Genomic DNA, 13,785 nt, shown 5'->3' on the forward strand with positions numbered 1-13,785 from the left:
ATCTTTGATTAATTTTTCTTTTTGAGCAAAGTTGGCTCCTGTTTGTCGATGATATTTGTCTCCGTTAGGTTGTTCGAGAAGGAGACATTCTTCATTGTTGGTGACTGGTTGGGGGTTGACGGTTTTCTGAGTGGTATCTTCTTGACAGTGAAGCCGTTTTTTGAATCACCCCGGACGCGATATATTTCTGTTGCTGGTTTTTCGGTTTCATTAAGTTCTTTAGCTTCAATAGACAGTAGGCGCAATTTCTTACGCATTTCAGGTGTAAGATCTTCAGTAACGCTCACTCCAGAAAACTTTTCATTCCCTTTCAGAGCTGGTAAATTTCCAAGCAGATTGAATTTCTCGTCTTCGTTCAAGAGGCAGATCAGAATGGGACGCTTCTTATCGTTCGAGGTCTTACCCAAACGGGCAATACGCTTAATGGTAACGTTTGAATGGGTTGTTTTAATGATATGATTTTGTCTGAATTCACAGGGCTGTACACTAACACGCAAGAAATAACTAGAAAAAGAGAGAAAAAACCAGGGGTCAAATTAAATTTTTCTCCCTTCTTGCGGCTAACATAAAAACTTTAAGAGGCCATTTATTTAAGAAAGGGGTGTTATATCATAAATAAATTATGTAAGTAAGTGATATTTTAAGTAACAAGTTCATTAACAATTTTATTTTGAAGTTTGTTTTTAAAAACAAAACCCCTGTGCTAGATGATAATCTCATTTTCTTAACTTATGGACCCATTTGGAAGTCTTTGTAATACAGATCATTTGGTAGTGTAGTTGCAGCCTATACAAGAATTGTAATCTAAAGTCTGAAGTCGTAACTCCTTGCCAGTGACCCCGCAGAGAAATCTTTAGTTGGCAGACACTGACTTTAGGTTGGTTTGGAAATCGTTTTATTTTGAAATGTAATCTTCACTTTAGATGAATACTTTTATTTATTTGGGATTCATGAAAGGTTCAAGGTTTGTTTACTTTTTACTTCAAATTATTTCATTGATTTATTGAGCTGCAATAGCTGATTGAAAATCGAAGATTTTTGATACCGTGAGTAGTCCTAAATCCGACAGCCCTGCCTAAATTCGATGGGGTCTTTCAAAGATACAAACTAAAATAAAAACGAACCTTTCGCTGTGACGCAATGAAGGCTTAGGGGTCAAGACTAGAACCCCCAATACGAGACATTTGCCTGACTGAAAAAAAATCATCATCATCAATTTTGTTAATTGTCAGAATCGTTTACTCACTGGAAATACGCAACTTTCTAATGTTTCGTTGTTTTTCGGTTTTGCTTCATTTTAAACATGGCTCCGCCCCCCCCCCCCACTATTTGGGGGGGGGGTGTAAATCTCAAATTGGCTTAAAAGTGGGTGGAAGCTGTCTCATTTTTTAAACTCAGGGGGGACCTAAAAAAGTGGGGGGAGCTGAAGGGCTACACTAAAGCTCTGGGGGGCTTATTAGGAAACAGTAAAATACCCCCTCACTATTGTTTTGGTTAATAAGTTTTAAGGATTTTTCTATTGAACTTATCTCTTACATTCTATCAAAATGTAGGCTAAAATGGCAAATTTCTACCCTTAAAATTCCAAAATTTTCTCGTTGCCCAACCATGGTGGGCAACATTTATTTAAATTTTCAATTTGGACCCCCAATTTTTTTTAACCCCGCATTTTTATGATGTACATGAATTCTTTCTTCTCTTCCTCAGTTGGTTGACGTCCCATGTTGATACGTAAAAAAACTAGTAATAATACTACCAGAAATGACAGTAGCTTTTTTTGCTGGGACCTGAACCTTGAAAGCAATTTTTGCAGGGACCTGAACCTTTATATTTCAATAAATAAAAAAGTAAATCGTAGCGGGGACCTAAATTTGTTGGGGGGACCTAGAAACCCATTCGGAGCCATGTTAAAAATAACGAATATGAAAAGTTACCATCAATCCCGCGAGTAAAAGAAAGTATTCCGACTAGTCTACGAAAAGTGCGCTCGCGCGGCGAATAGAATATCTCGCAAATTAATATATGCATAAAACTGACAAAATCCTTTCTTTTTTATGCTTAGATGACGTCACCATCAATCCTGACTTGACAATGGAGAACCAAATTTGGCAATGCATAATTATTACGAGCGGCCGAGAAAGTTTGTGTGACGCAAAAATTGCGCGATCAACAAAGCCCTAGAAAAACGCCCACTGAAAATTGAAACTTGGAATTTATTGAATATTTCACTAATGAAGTATCAATTTTTTTGGTTTTGTAAATATTATAAATTCATAATTACTATTTTTTGAAAGTCAAAGGAGAATTAAAGTTAATTTAAGCTGATTGGGTGGATATTGGGCGGGGACGGGCGTTTTGCACGTTCCGAGATTGGAAATTAAACGAGAGTAAAAGACGGGGGCGTCTTAGTATGTAATATTAATTCATTATTTTCTTATTTTTATTTCTTTACTTTACAAATAATCTGTTGTGTTCCCTCGCCACTTACCCCCGGATTGTTTTACTAGGCACTTCAGTCACGTAAATAAAAACACGTGTATATGTTGAAGCCGACTGTGGTCTGACCAAAATTGCAATTACATAAATTATTGTGGAAGTGAACGCTTTAGACGAATTTTTGGGAAATCAAAAAGACAACTTTTGTGAGAATGTTGAGTTTTGTTTATATGGCAGTTTGTGATGGACAGACCAAAGTGTCAACTAAACTGAGAGATTTGATACATTCAACTAGTTGAACCATATACATAACAATAATTGCTTCTTATACAAAACATAATTTTTTATTACAAAATCATTTTAAACACGAGCAACGGATTCAGAATAATAGAGGTAATTATTTTTACAACTCACACTTTTTCAATCACAATAATTGACATCTTGACATTATAGTCATCTTGTTAGATGTTTTTTTTCGCGAGATTTCTTGCAATAGTTTATTGTTCAACTTGGAGAGGGAATGTTTGTAAACATAGAATTTTTTTTCATAGCAGTTATTTGGGGGGGTCGGATTTAGGCAGGGCTGTCGGATTTAGGACCACTCACGGTAGTTATCAGCGTGGGCTTTGCCGCCATTTTGAATTTCGATTTTTTTTCTCCTGTACTCGGCAATTTAGAGGTTGTTCGTAATACGCAATTTGGCTTACGCGTAACACTTGTGAGATAGTCCCATCATTTGAGTTATCGAACGGCGTATTAAAAAATACACGATTTCTCTTTCACATCGAGTAGGCTTTTAAATCGAAATATGAAAAAAATCCGTAGTGGAACACATGCGAGTGTCTCTATTGTGTGCACTCTAAGAGGAACGAAGAAGTATGATTGATAAACTTGGTGGAGTTGTCAATGAGATTTAACAGTAAGTAAAAATAAAGGCCAGACATCAACCAGTCCCATGTTTCGCTCCAATCGTCCCAAGTTAGGGGTCTTCGACAAAAAACTTTCGAATTTTTTATTGGCATTGGGCTGATAAGCTTCAGACTTTAGATTTTCGTCCCAATACTTGTTTTTTTATCGGTATGTACGGTAGTTAAACCCCCCACCCCCTTATTGGCCCAATGCCGATAAAAAATTCGAAAGGTTTTTGTCGACGATCCCTTAGAGCAGTTGACGGTAGACTTTTAGGAGCATTTGACAACAAGGTTGTCATCATTGGGCGGTTCAAGTTATAGTCCGTTACCCCCCTGTGGACGACATGGATTTTCCGTAGCATTTTACTTTTGAAAAACTCTAGGATTTCCGTAACATTCAAGATTTTTTATGGGAAAATCTTGGATTTTCCAATATATACTTGGCAAGCAAATTTAAAGTATGATAGCTCAAAATTTATATGTGTGCAATTGCACGCTTAAAATCTTGCCCTGGCTGAGATTACTTGAGCAGATAAAAAAAGTTCAGATTTCTTTAAAGTTTCTTGATTTCTTGGGTATGGAAAATATGTAGTAAATGCACACCCCATGCAATTGCAAGGATGTACTGTTTATATATAACATTTAGACATCGTATTGCACCTTCTCCAATACTGGAACCTAAAATTTTATCAGGCTGAGGGACCTTGTTCTCAGAGGGGGCTAAATTTGGTGGAGGGACCTAGAACCCCACACAAGTGTTGCGCGTAAGCCAAATCGCGTATTAATAACAACCTCTAAATTGCCGAGTACAGGAAAAAAAATCGAAATTCAAAATGGCGGCCAAGCCCACGCTGATAACTATAAAAAATATTCGTTTTTCAATCAGCTATTGCAGCTCACTAAATCAATGAAATAATTTGAAATAAAAAGTAAACAAACCTTGAACCTTTCATGAATCCAAATAAATGAAAGTATTCATCTAAAGTGAAGATTACATTTCAAAATAAAACGATTTCCAAACCAACCTAAAGTCAGTGTCTGCCAACTAAAGATTTCTCTACGGGGTCACTGGCAAGGAGTTACGACTTCAGACTTTAGATTACAATTCTTGTATAGGCTGCAACTACACTGCCAAATGATCTGTATTACAAATACTTCCAAATGGGTCCATAAGTTAAGAAAATGAAATTATCATCTAGCACAGGGGTTTTGTTTTTAAAAACAAACTTCAAAATAAAATTGTTAATGAACTTGTTACTTAAAATATCACTTACTTACATAATTTATTTATGATATAACACCCCTTTCTTAAATAAATGGCCTCTTAAAGTCTTTCATATTTGCCGCAAGAAGGGAGAAAAATTTAATTTGACCCCCGGTTTTTTCTCTCTTTTTCTAGTTATTTCTCGCGTGTCAGTGTAGACACAACTTTAATCCTGGGAAATGAAGCGTTTTCATTGGTCTATAATCACGGATGGTCACATGACCAGAATTTTTATCCAGGGAAATGCCGTGGCCGCAATGTTTAGCTTTAGTGAGATTGACCATTTTGTTGTTTTGATTTGAGCGGGCAAAATTTCTGTACAAACCAAAATATGGCTTCGTTGGAATACCGGTTGAAACACTTGTGCCCAGTCAGGACTTTATTCAGGTAGATCTCATCCATGATCTTACATCATGTATAAATGCTTTTGGCATTATTCTGATATCTGGTTTTGTTATTTCTTTACGTTAACAATAAACTAAAAATTTTAATCTTATTTTGAGAAATGAAGTTCTCAAAATATTTCATAGACTAGAAATTCTGATGTTAGAGTGAACCATAATGTTCAAGAAGCCATTGGAATATTTCTATATTACCCACCTTTATTTTATGTTCGATAAAACAGGTTTTACCCCCTTGATTTAGATTATAACTTTTGATGCTACTAAATGATGCTGTTTTTTAGATTTTTATTATTACATTTTACAGAAAACCTAGTAGAAATATCAAATGGATGGCTCTACTTCCTATTTGCTGATTTGCACTGTTATTCATTTATTTGGATGTTTCTGTTTTTTCAATGGCTTTTTACCAAATACAAACATTATTTCAACAAAAGATTTTTCGCAAAATACAAATCTTTCCAAAAGATCATTCAGGAAGATTGATAAACTGGTATTTGTTTTGATTGATGCTTTGAGATCAGACTTCATTTTGGATGGGAATCACAATATGCCTTTTCTGCAATCACTTATTAAAGAAAATCAAACGTTCAGCTATGTATCGATAGCAAGTTCACCTACAGTTACAATGCCTCGAATAAAGGCCATAACATCTGGCACAATCCCTAGCTTTTTTGAGTTTTTCAAAAACTCTGCTTCAAAGGAATACACACAAGATAACTTTGTCCAACAGTTTCATAACAATAACATTTCAATGGTTTTCTATGGTGATAATACATGGACTAAACTTTTCCCTGAGAAGTTTTTAAGAAGCGATGGAACCAATTCATTTTATGTTAATGATTTTTATGAAGTTGACAACAATGTAACACGCCATCTTAATCCTGAATTAACAACCCTGGACTGGGACTCTATGATCTTGCATTACCTTGGATTAGACCATATAGGTCATACACACGGTCCATTTAGTCCACTTATTCAGCAAAAACTTCAAGAAATGGATTCTATTATTCAGAGAATTTGGCTATCAGTTAAGAAATCAAATGAAAATACAATGATAGTCATTACAGGAGATCATGGAATGAGCAACGCTGGGAGTCATGGAGGTTCATCAAAAGAAGAAATTAATACTCCCCTCATATTTCTTCCAACACATCTGCATGGGAAACCACTTTATAAGGAGAATATTCGCCAAATCGATATTGCTGTTACTTTTTCAGTTCTTTTTGGGACCGAGATCCCAAAACAAAGCATTGGTGTTCCAGCCCCTTTTATAAGTAGTATCTATGATTTTGAAGAAATGGCAAGAGTCAAAAGAAAGTTAGCATGTCACTTTCACACACTAAGCATCCCTGAAAAAGATTTGAATGAGTTGCTCCTAGATTATTGTAATGGAATTCATACAGATGATCAGGTCATCAAAAAAGCATCAGATTACTTAGTGATGAATTCATCAAGCTACAATGACTTACTGATGGCTTTAGGAATCATAGTCATTTTTCTATCTTGTGTTTTATCTCTAATTTACTGTCAAAGAAACCTTGGTGTTGGGGATCAAAATATTGATGAGCAGATTAAAAGAGAAGATAAAAATTATACTAACGGTTTTATCTACTTTTGGTTGTTCATTTTCCAAGTGTCACAAACATCAAGTAGTTTCATTGAAGAGGAGCATTACTTATACTACTATGCATTACCATCGTTCATTATGCTTTTGATAGTATGCCAATCAAATATCCTCTCAACACCAATTTTTATTTTGATGTTATTGTTAAGACTTGTAAAATCATGGAATCAAACTGGTGTTAACTGGATTGCACTGGAGGATATTGAGAATTATCTAAATGCAAATAATGGGAGCTTAGCTGCTACAATTTTGCTTGGTTTTGTCTTTTTGCTTTTATTGAAAAAGAAAATGATGAAGGAATATTTAAATATTGTTATCTTAGTATTGATTACATCATACAAACTATGCCACTGCAAGAATTATCTGGATCAATTATGTAATCAGCAATCACAAGTTTCCATTGTAAAAGTCATTTATTTTGTTATTCTCCTACAGACCATCAAGACGAAATTTCAAATGCAATCCATGAAAACATGCTTTATGTTTTTAGCATTGTTATTTTTACGTCCGTCGAATTTTCCCTGGTTTACTTTAGTTGTTGGTGTTGAATGCATTTTGGTGGAGAAAATTATACCAGTAATGGGAAAACGACCAAGTTATAAACAAATATCTTTCTTACTATTAACTTTGACACGATTCTGTCATTTTGCACAGGGGAACTCAAATAGTTTTGCCACAGTGGACATTTCAGCTGGTATGATTGGATTGAGTGAATATCATGAAATCATATCAATTATTATCACATTGATAGCCACATATTCAAGCTTCCTATACATTTTCTTCAGTATGTACATTTGCTTATCAAACCACGCACCGACATTGATGAAATCTGTTGGATTTACTATATGGATTTACCAAATGATTGAAATCCTATTATACAGTATTGTTGTGTTTTTGATGAGGTATCATCTGTTCATATGGAGTGTTTTTGCTCCAAAATATTTTTATTTGATGGTACAAGCTTTGATCAATTTTTTATTTATTATTCCTTGTTTTGTTTACAGAAAATGATATATAAGAAATAATATATAAAAAATTTACAATGATTTTGATACAGCAAGTCACTCAAAGTATTTTAAATGAGGTGTTTTCCTAATAAATGGAGTAAGTCTTCTTTGAGTGGTAGATTGATTATCAGTAGAACATGTTACATTATTTTTTATTCAACTGATATTCATTTACTAGATATTTTGTAAGAGAAGGGAAAGTATTTTCAAAATTCTTTGGTCAATTCTTAAATCACTAATAAGCTGAATCATAACCTCATGCAGTCCTTACGTTTGTATAGCTTTATACAATAACTTTACATAAGACTTTAAAATACATAATTTTTCTTTCTTTTTTAGAAAAAAGCATACCAGATTGAGTAAACAAAAAGAAATATTGAAATAAAATGGCCAGGAAATTATCGGTTGGTGCAGTTGGAGGTCTACTAGGTGTTGCTGCTTCCTCGCTACTTCTCATGAAAACCAAAAATGAAACAGTTTGGGAAAATGTCACAATGCCATTGATTAGACTGTTGGATGCAGAAGTGGCCCACAGGCTGTCTGTTAGACTAGCTTCCAGGGGCTTGGTACCAAGTTTCCCAACAAGTGCAGCAGATAAAGAAGTTCTGGTAAGATTGTTTTATTTGTCAATTTTTATAAGAAACTACCCCCAAATGGTACACTGGTACTGAGCATCATAACGATATTTATCTATGAATATCTATGAAGTCTGTTAGGGTGTTACTTTCATATTTAAATAATATATTTTAAATTTCTTGCTGTTTGCAGAAAAGATCATCGATGAAACAACCTTTTTAAAATACATTATCTTTAACTTGCTTTACTTTTGTACGTAGAAAACCAAAGTGTTTGGTTTGGATTTTGATTCTCCGGTTGGTTTGGCTGCTGGCTTCGATAAAAATGCTGAATGTGTGGATGGAATGTTGAAGATGGGATTCGATTTTGTTGAAGTCGGCTCCATCACACCTGAACCACAAGAAGGAAATGCAAAACCACGTGTTTTTAGGCTGGTAGAAGATGAAGCTGTTATTAATAGGTTGGTAAGGGGAGATGTTTTTACCACCGATAGAAAGAGTGGAGGGTTTATTTTCTGAAAGTTTGTAGGGTTTTCGAGGCCACTTTTATGATCAAAATCAACTCTCCCTTAGTCAACCATAATCAGGCAAGGCGTGACTGTTATAGAAAGTCCCAAAAATGGTGAAAAATTTTATTATTGGTTGTCAATAAAATGAAAATTTTGAAATTTTCATCCGTAATCGAGGGAATCCTGGTTCTTTAAAAAACTGATAAAACTCTGTAGCAAACCTATGTATGATCTTAATGTTTTAAAGGTATGGTTTCAACAGTTTTGGTATGGACACTGCATACAGCAACCTTACCAAAAGACGGAACAAGCCTGGAATTGTCTCCATCAACCTTGGTAAAAACAAGACAACTGAAAATGCTGTAGATGATTACGTTAAAGGTAAGCCAAATATTTGGTAGATTACCATTTTTGCTGATGAGTGAGTAGCTGTAAATATGTTGCTCAAATAATAGACTAAAGACAAGACTAAATTTGGCTGAAATCTTCAAACAATCTAAGTTTTAGATGTCAAGGTTACTCCGAAAAACACTGATTTCTTTTAATCCCTCCAAGTATTATTTCAAAGAAACACAACGCTGTTATTATTATTTTTAAAGTTTGAAAATTATTCTCTTTTTTAATTTTAGGTGTTTTGAAACTCGGTGAACTTGCCAATATTTTGGTCATCAATGTTTCGTCACCGAACACACCAGGGTTGAGGAAAATGCAAGGACGACAAGAATTAGCTGAACTCATTGAAAAGGTAACATTTTTCGCTAGGAAATTTGGTATCTTTTAATATACCCAAGCTCGGGCCTTGTGTATTACATGTTTTGTTTTTTTATAAGCATACAAAAATCCGAAAACAGGCTCAGAGATGCTTAGGTTCAAAGCTTAATAAGGCTGAAAAATGCTTGAGGGGATGCTTAAATCTAAAACATAAATTTAGGGAAATACTGAAAATCCGTAAAATTCCAGCCAAAATCAGGGAAAAAACATTTTTCGTAGGCTCAAGTAATGTTTGTCATATGCTTAATTTTTCCCCATATCTGAGCCTAGATATGCTTATAAGTGCAATGCTTATTAAAGAAAAAAACATGTACCGCCCTAAATTCTCTGGGTTCCATTAAAGCCTAGGAAATACGGGGACATGGTTGTTATATATGTGAAGAAATTAGAATTTTTGTCCAACTATCTTCTTTCAGGAGATTTGAGTTGCAGAAAGCAGCATATGCATTTTGTCCTTATTGAGACTCATCAGCACTGCATACTGCACTGCATACTATTAATATTGTCAACCGACAAAAAACTTAGAGAGAATAAAATCAAAATCGCGACTTTGTATGCTATCGTCTTCTGTCTTTAAACAAAATACTTTTTGGACCTACCTCCGGGTACCCCGTAGCCTAGTTAACTAAGCCCGTATTCACAAGGCTAGGACACACGGCTTATGGCAATATAGCGTTTTTCGGCGCTTTAAAGATTTTTTATATTTACGGATTTTAAGTTTGCCTTGGAATACTAGTTATTCAGTCACAACTTACCATTAGATTTATCCTACTGACTGAATCAAACTAGCTTAGATTTCTAGGCTAGGTACCCCGGTGGAGGTTCTTTAAATTAACCCATGTCCGTTCGTCCGTTCGTTCGTCCGTTCGTTCGTCTGTTACCAGCTTTTCTCAGGATTGGCTCATTAGTTTTTTCTGATTTTTTGCACAATGATGCAAAATGGCAATGCCCAGAACGTGACGGAGCCCGATTTTTGAGAAAAAATTTATTTGGGCAAATTTGGGCCAAAAACTACCTAAAAATAGGGTTTTTTGGACTTTGTGCAAAATCCTGTCATTCCTTTTTTCTGATTTTTTGTACAAAGATGGAGGGCAAGATTCTCTAAAGAATGGCTGAAGTGGTTTTTCCTGGAAAATTTTTATTCGCCTTAAAAGACGGATTTTCGTATTTTGGGGAAATTCCTTTTAACCAAATAAGAAAATATAGCTTTTCTCAATGTTGACTCATAATTTTTTTCTGATTTTTTGCACAATGATGGCAATGCCCAAAATGTGACAGAGCCAGATTTTTAAGGAAAATTTTGTTGGGCAAATTTGGGCCAAAAACAGCTTAAAAGATTTTTTGGGCCTGAATGGTTTAAGTGATTTTCGTATTCGGGGAAATTCCTTTTTACGATTTTACATTATTCAACACACAAGCTTTATTTTTCCATTCTGAAGTTTCGTACAATTATTGTCACTTTTTTGTTATTTTCATCTGATGTTAATCATTAGGTAGGTCCATTCAGTATGGTGCTTGTTATATCATGTCTAAGTTAGTTTAATGACATTTTGTATAAGAATGAACCAAGTTCAATGTATAATATATCAAAATTTGAATTAGCCTTTACTCTTTCCAATATAGAAAACTTCCAATTGATAAAAATTTCTAGTTTGCTCATCAGAATCTGAATTCAAACGTGTACACTTTTGAAAAACCCGGTCTATATACTAGCCATGTATTTTAGTCATCGAAAAATGTATATTTTCTATCTCATTTACCCAGGTTTTAGAAGCAAAGAAAACTTTATCAAATAATCCGCCTTTGGTAGTCAAAGTCGCACCAGACCTCACCATTGAAGATAAAAAGGATATTGCTGCTGTTGTCACAAATGCAAAGGTATGTCATAAATTTTTGTTTGGTATAGTTTCTGAACTGAAACCCACTGCGATTACCGTCAAATAAATTTTTTCAATGAGAAATAAACCCTGGAAATTCATTTTCATCGGATAAGTAGACTGAACTCTGCATACTGGATCAATGAGAAAAGCAATCTGAAATCCCGCTTGATTTTCTCAGCTTGAAAACATATTTCCAGGCTAATATTTAATTTTGCTTTGAAACATGTTGATGTGTTCAACTCAAGGAATATGAACAAGGGTGTCTCTCTTAATTAAAAACTTTTTGAAATACCTTCCAAAACTTTTACTCTACTATTTTCATCGGAACGGAACTGCTTCGTTTTGCTGCTTCGAAACGTTCCCGAAATTAGTATGAACACTTCCTATCCGTAACAAACACCATACCGGAGCGATGCGAAACCGTAACTTCTGAACATGGTTTGAAATAATTGTCTTTCATCAATTTTACAGACCAGAGTTGACGGCCTGGTTGTGACCAACACTACAATAACCAGACCAGAATCACTCCAAGCAGTCGACAAAACACAAAAAGGAGGCCTGAGTGGAAAACCATTGAAAGAATTATCGACACAATGTATCAAAGATATGTTTGACCTTACAGAAGGTATTTATATGTCAACCTCTTATTTAGACAGTACTTCTCTAGGATTAAAATTTATAATCCTTCAAGTGATGTTTTTCATGTTTTCCATCATTTGAAAATCTTTTACGAATACTCCCGTAGTAGCAGTAGTTAATTTTTACCGTTATATTATTTATATATCACTTTTCATCGGATTTTATTTTTTGTAAGAACATCCAAAATTTTTGAAGCCTTCTGATGTTCTTAACATGTTCTCATTTTCTCTAATTTTTTAGTATTTTTGTCCTTTTTCCTAAGAAATTGGGTGTTTTAAAGCCCTCAAAGCCCCAAAGTGTTCTTAACTTGTTCTTAAGAGTTGACTTAAATTTGATTTAAATTTTCCTAACTTGTTCTTAATATTTGACCACAGAAGTCTTATGTTCTTATATAGTTTGCTCTTATAAAAGAAAACGTGTTACAGTAAATTCCTAATCACTGTATCTTGGTGTGTTTAGGAAATATACCCATCATCGGAGTAGGCGGTATTTCAACAGGTGAGGATGCGTATGAGAAAATTTGTAGCGGCGCATCTCTTATTCAACTTTACTCATCACTATCGACACATGGTCCACCAGTTGTTGGTAAAATCAAACGAGAATTGGCTAAGCTGTTAAGGTATGTTTTGTGTTTGTACTTTTTATAGCAAATAGTTTGACATAAAGGTTTCCAATGCACTTTATATCATAAGCAGTTGACGTTGATAGTCGAACACCCAATATAGCTCGGGCGCTAGTGTTTAAATTCAAAATTAGTGGCAAACACCCGGTCCCTTTTGGGTGCTTCCGTATAAAACATTACGTCATGAATATCACGAAAAGATCTTTTAATCCTTGGATTTCCGACGTAATTTAACTTTTGCTAACTAGGATACGACGCCCTTTATTTATACAAGCTCTGTTGTTACTTGATCTTGGGCAATATCTCCCCCATACAGACTAAACCTCGTAAACTGGTTAGCATTGTAATGAAGCAGCTTTTTGGTAACAGCAGGGGGTGCGAGGGGTCTCACACCCCCTGTGGTAACAGCTTCAAAAAAAGTCATGTTTTCCCTATCAGAGAAGTAATTTTGATATTAATATTTGCTTATATCTCAATTAAAGGGACGACGGGTTCGCATCAGTCGCCGATGCAGTTGGCTGTGACGTCATACCATTCGGTTGCCCCGGGACACCGACTGCTAAAGAACAAATGCATCAAATCAATTTTGTTGAAGCGCCAAAATAGTGCTTTGTTGTTTTGTAATTTTTTTAAGGAATTTAAAAAATCTTTGTAAATATTTAGGATAAATTTATTGATTTAGTTCTTTTTATTTTGTGGGAGAAATTTTTATATTGGGACATTTTTTTTAGTCAATCAATAAAAATTAATTCATGCATTCCTTACCACAGATATCTGTAAAGCCCGAAGGGCTAGATTTGCGGCTTTCATCAAAAAGTGAAGCTCATCTTTGGAAGGATTTCCTACCAGAGTCACGTGACTAAAATATGCAATTTCACCGGTTTAAGAGATGTGAAATAGTGTTTGCCGCCTACGTTTTTTGATCTCGCGCTCCGAAAACAATTAAAATGCTAGATCCTATCCATCGGCACGAAATTTAAAAAGTCAAATTTTTGCTTCACTTTTTTTTGCTGGAGAAAGCTTAAAGTTGCCTATCTAGCCCTTCGGGCTTAGATATCTGTGTTCCTTACTCGTCGTTCTTTGCATCAACTATTGCATTGCATAACTAACCTATCTGTACACAGACCCGATATATTATACGGA

General features: G+C 34.8%; 2 protein-coding genes across 2 annotated transcripts; both read left to right on the forward strand.

Annotated features, from left to right (window-relative positions):
- The first annotated feature begins 5,273 nt into the window (after positions 1-5,273).
- On the forward strand, positions 5,274-7,650 carry LOC136800903 (uncharacterized). The gene has a single exon (XM_067057514.1). The coding sequence runs from the start codon at positions 5,341-5,343 to the stop codon at positions 7,648-7,650; it is 2,310 nt and encodes a 769-aa protein (XP_066913615.1). The 5' UTR covers positions 5,274-5,340.
- Positions 7,651-7,979: 329 nt separating this feature from the next.
- Positions 7,980-13,399, forward strand: LOC136800904 (dihydroorotate dehydrogenase (quinone), mitochondrial-like). Its single transcript, XM_067057515.1, has 8 exons — positions 7,980-8,254; positions 8,483-8,682; positions 8,978-9,111; positions 9,360-9,475; positions 11,266-11,379; positions 11,853-12,006; positions 12,480-12,639; positions 13,125-13,399. The coding sequence occupies exons 1-8, from the start codon at positions 8,033-8,035 to the stop codon at positions 13,246-13,248; spliced, it is 1,224 nt and encodes a 407-aa protein (XP_066913616.1). The 5' UTR covers positions 7,980-8,032; the 3' UTR covers positions 13,249-13,399.
- The last annotated feature ends 386 nt before the right edge of the window (positions 13,400-13,785 follow it).

The sequence above is a fragment of the Clytia hemisphaerica genome, unplaced genomic scaffold (assembly GCF_902728285.1).
Source record: "Clytia hemisphaerica strain Z4C2 unplaced genomic scaffold, Clytia hemisphaerica genome assembly, whole genome shotgun sequence".
NCBI classification, from domain to species: Eukaryota; Metazoa; Cnidaria; class Hydrozoa; order Leptothecata; family Clytiidae; genus Clytia; species Clytia hemisphaerica.

What these genes read in the sequence shown, in the direction of transcription:
- LOC136800903 (XM_067057514.1), top strand. Translation starts at nt 5,341, where the DNA reads ATGGATGGCTCTACTTCCTATTTGCTGATTTGCACTGTTATTCATTTA.
- LOC136800904 (XM_067057515.1), top strand. Translation starts at nt 8,033, where the DNA reads ATGGCCAGGAAATTATCGGTTGGTGCAGTTGGAGGTCTACTAGGTGTT. An exon ending in CAGCAGATAAAGAAGTTCTG is followed by an intron (nt 8,255 to 8,482) that starts GTAAGATTGTTT and finishes TTTTGTACGTAG; the next exon opens with AAAACCAAAGTGTTTGGTTT. An exon ending in CTGTTGTCACAAATGCAAAG is followed by an intron (nt 11,380 to 11,852) that starts GTATGTCATAAA and finishes TCAATTTTACAG; the next exon opens with ACCAGAGTTGACGGCCTGGT.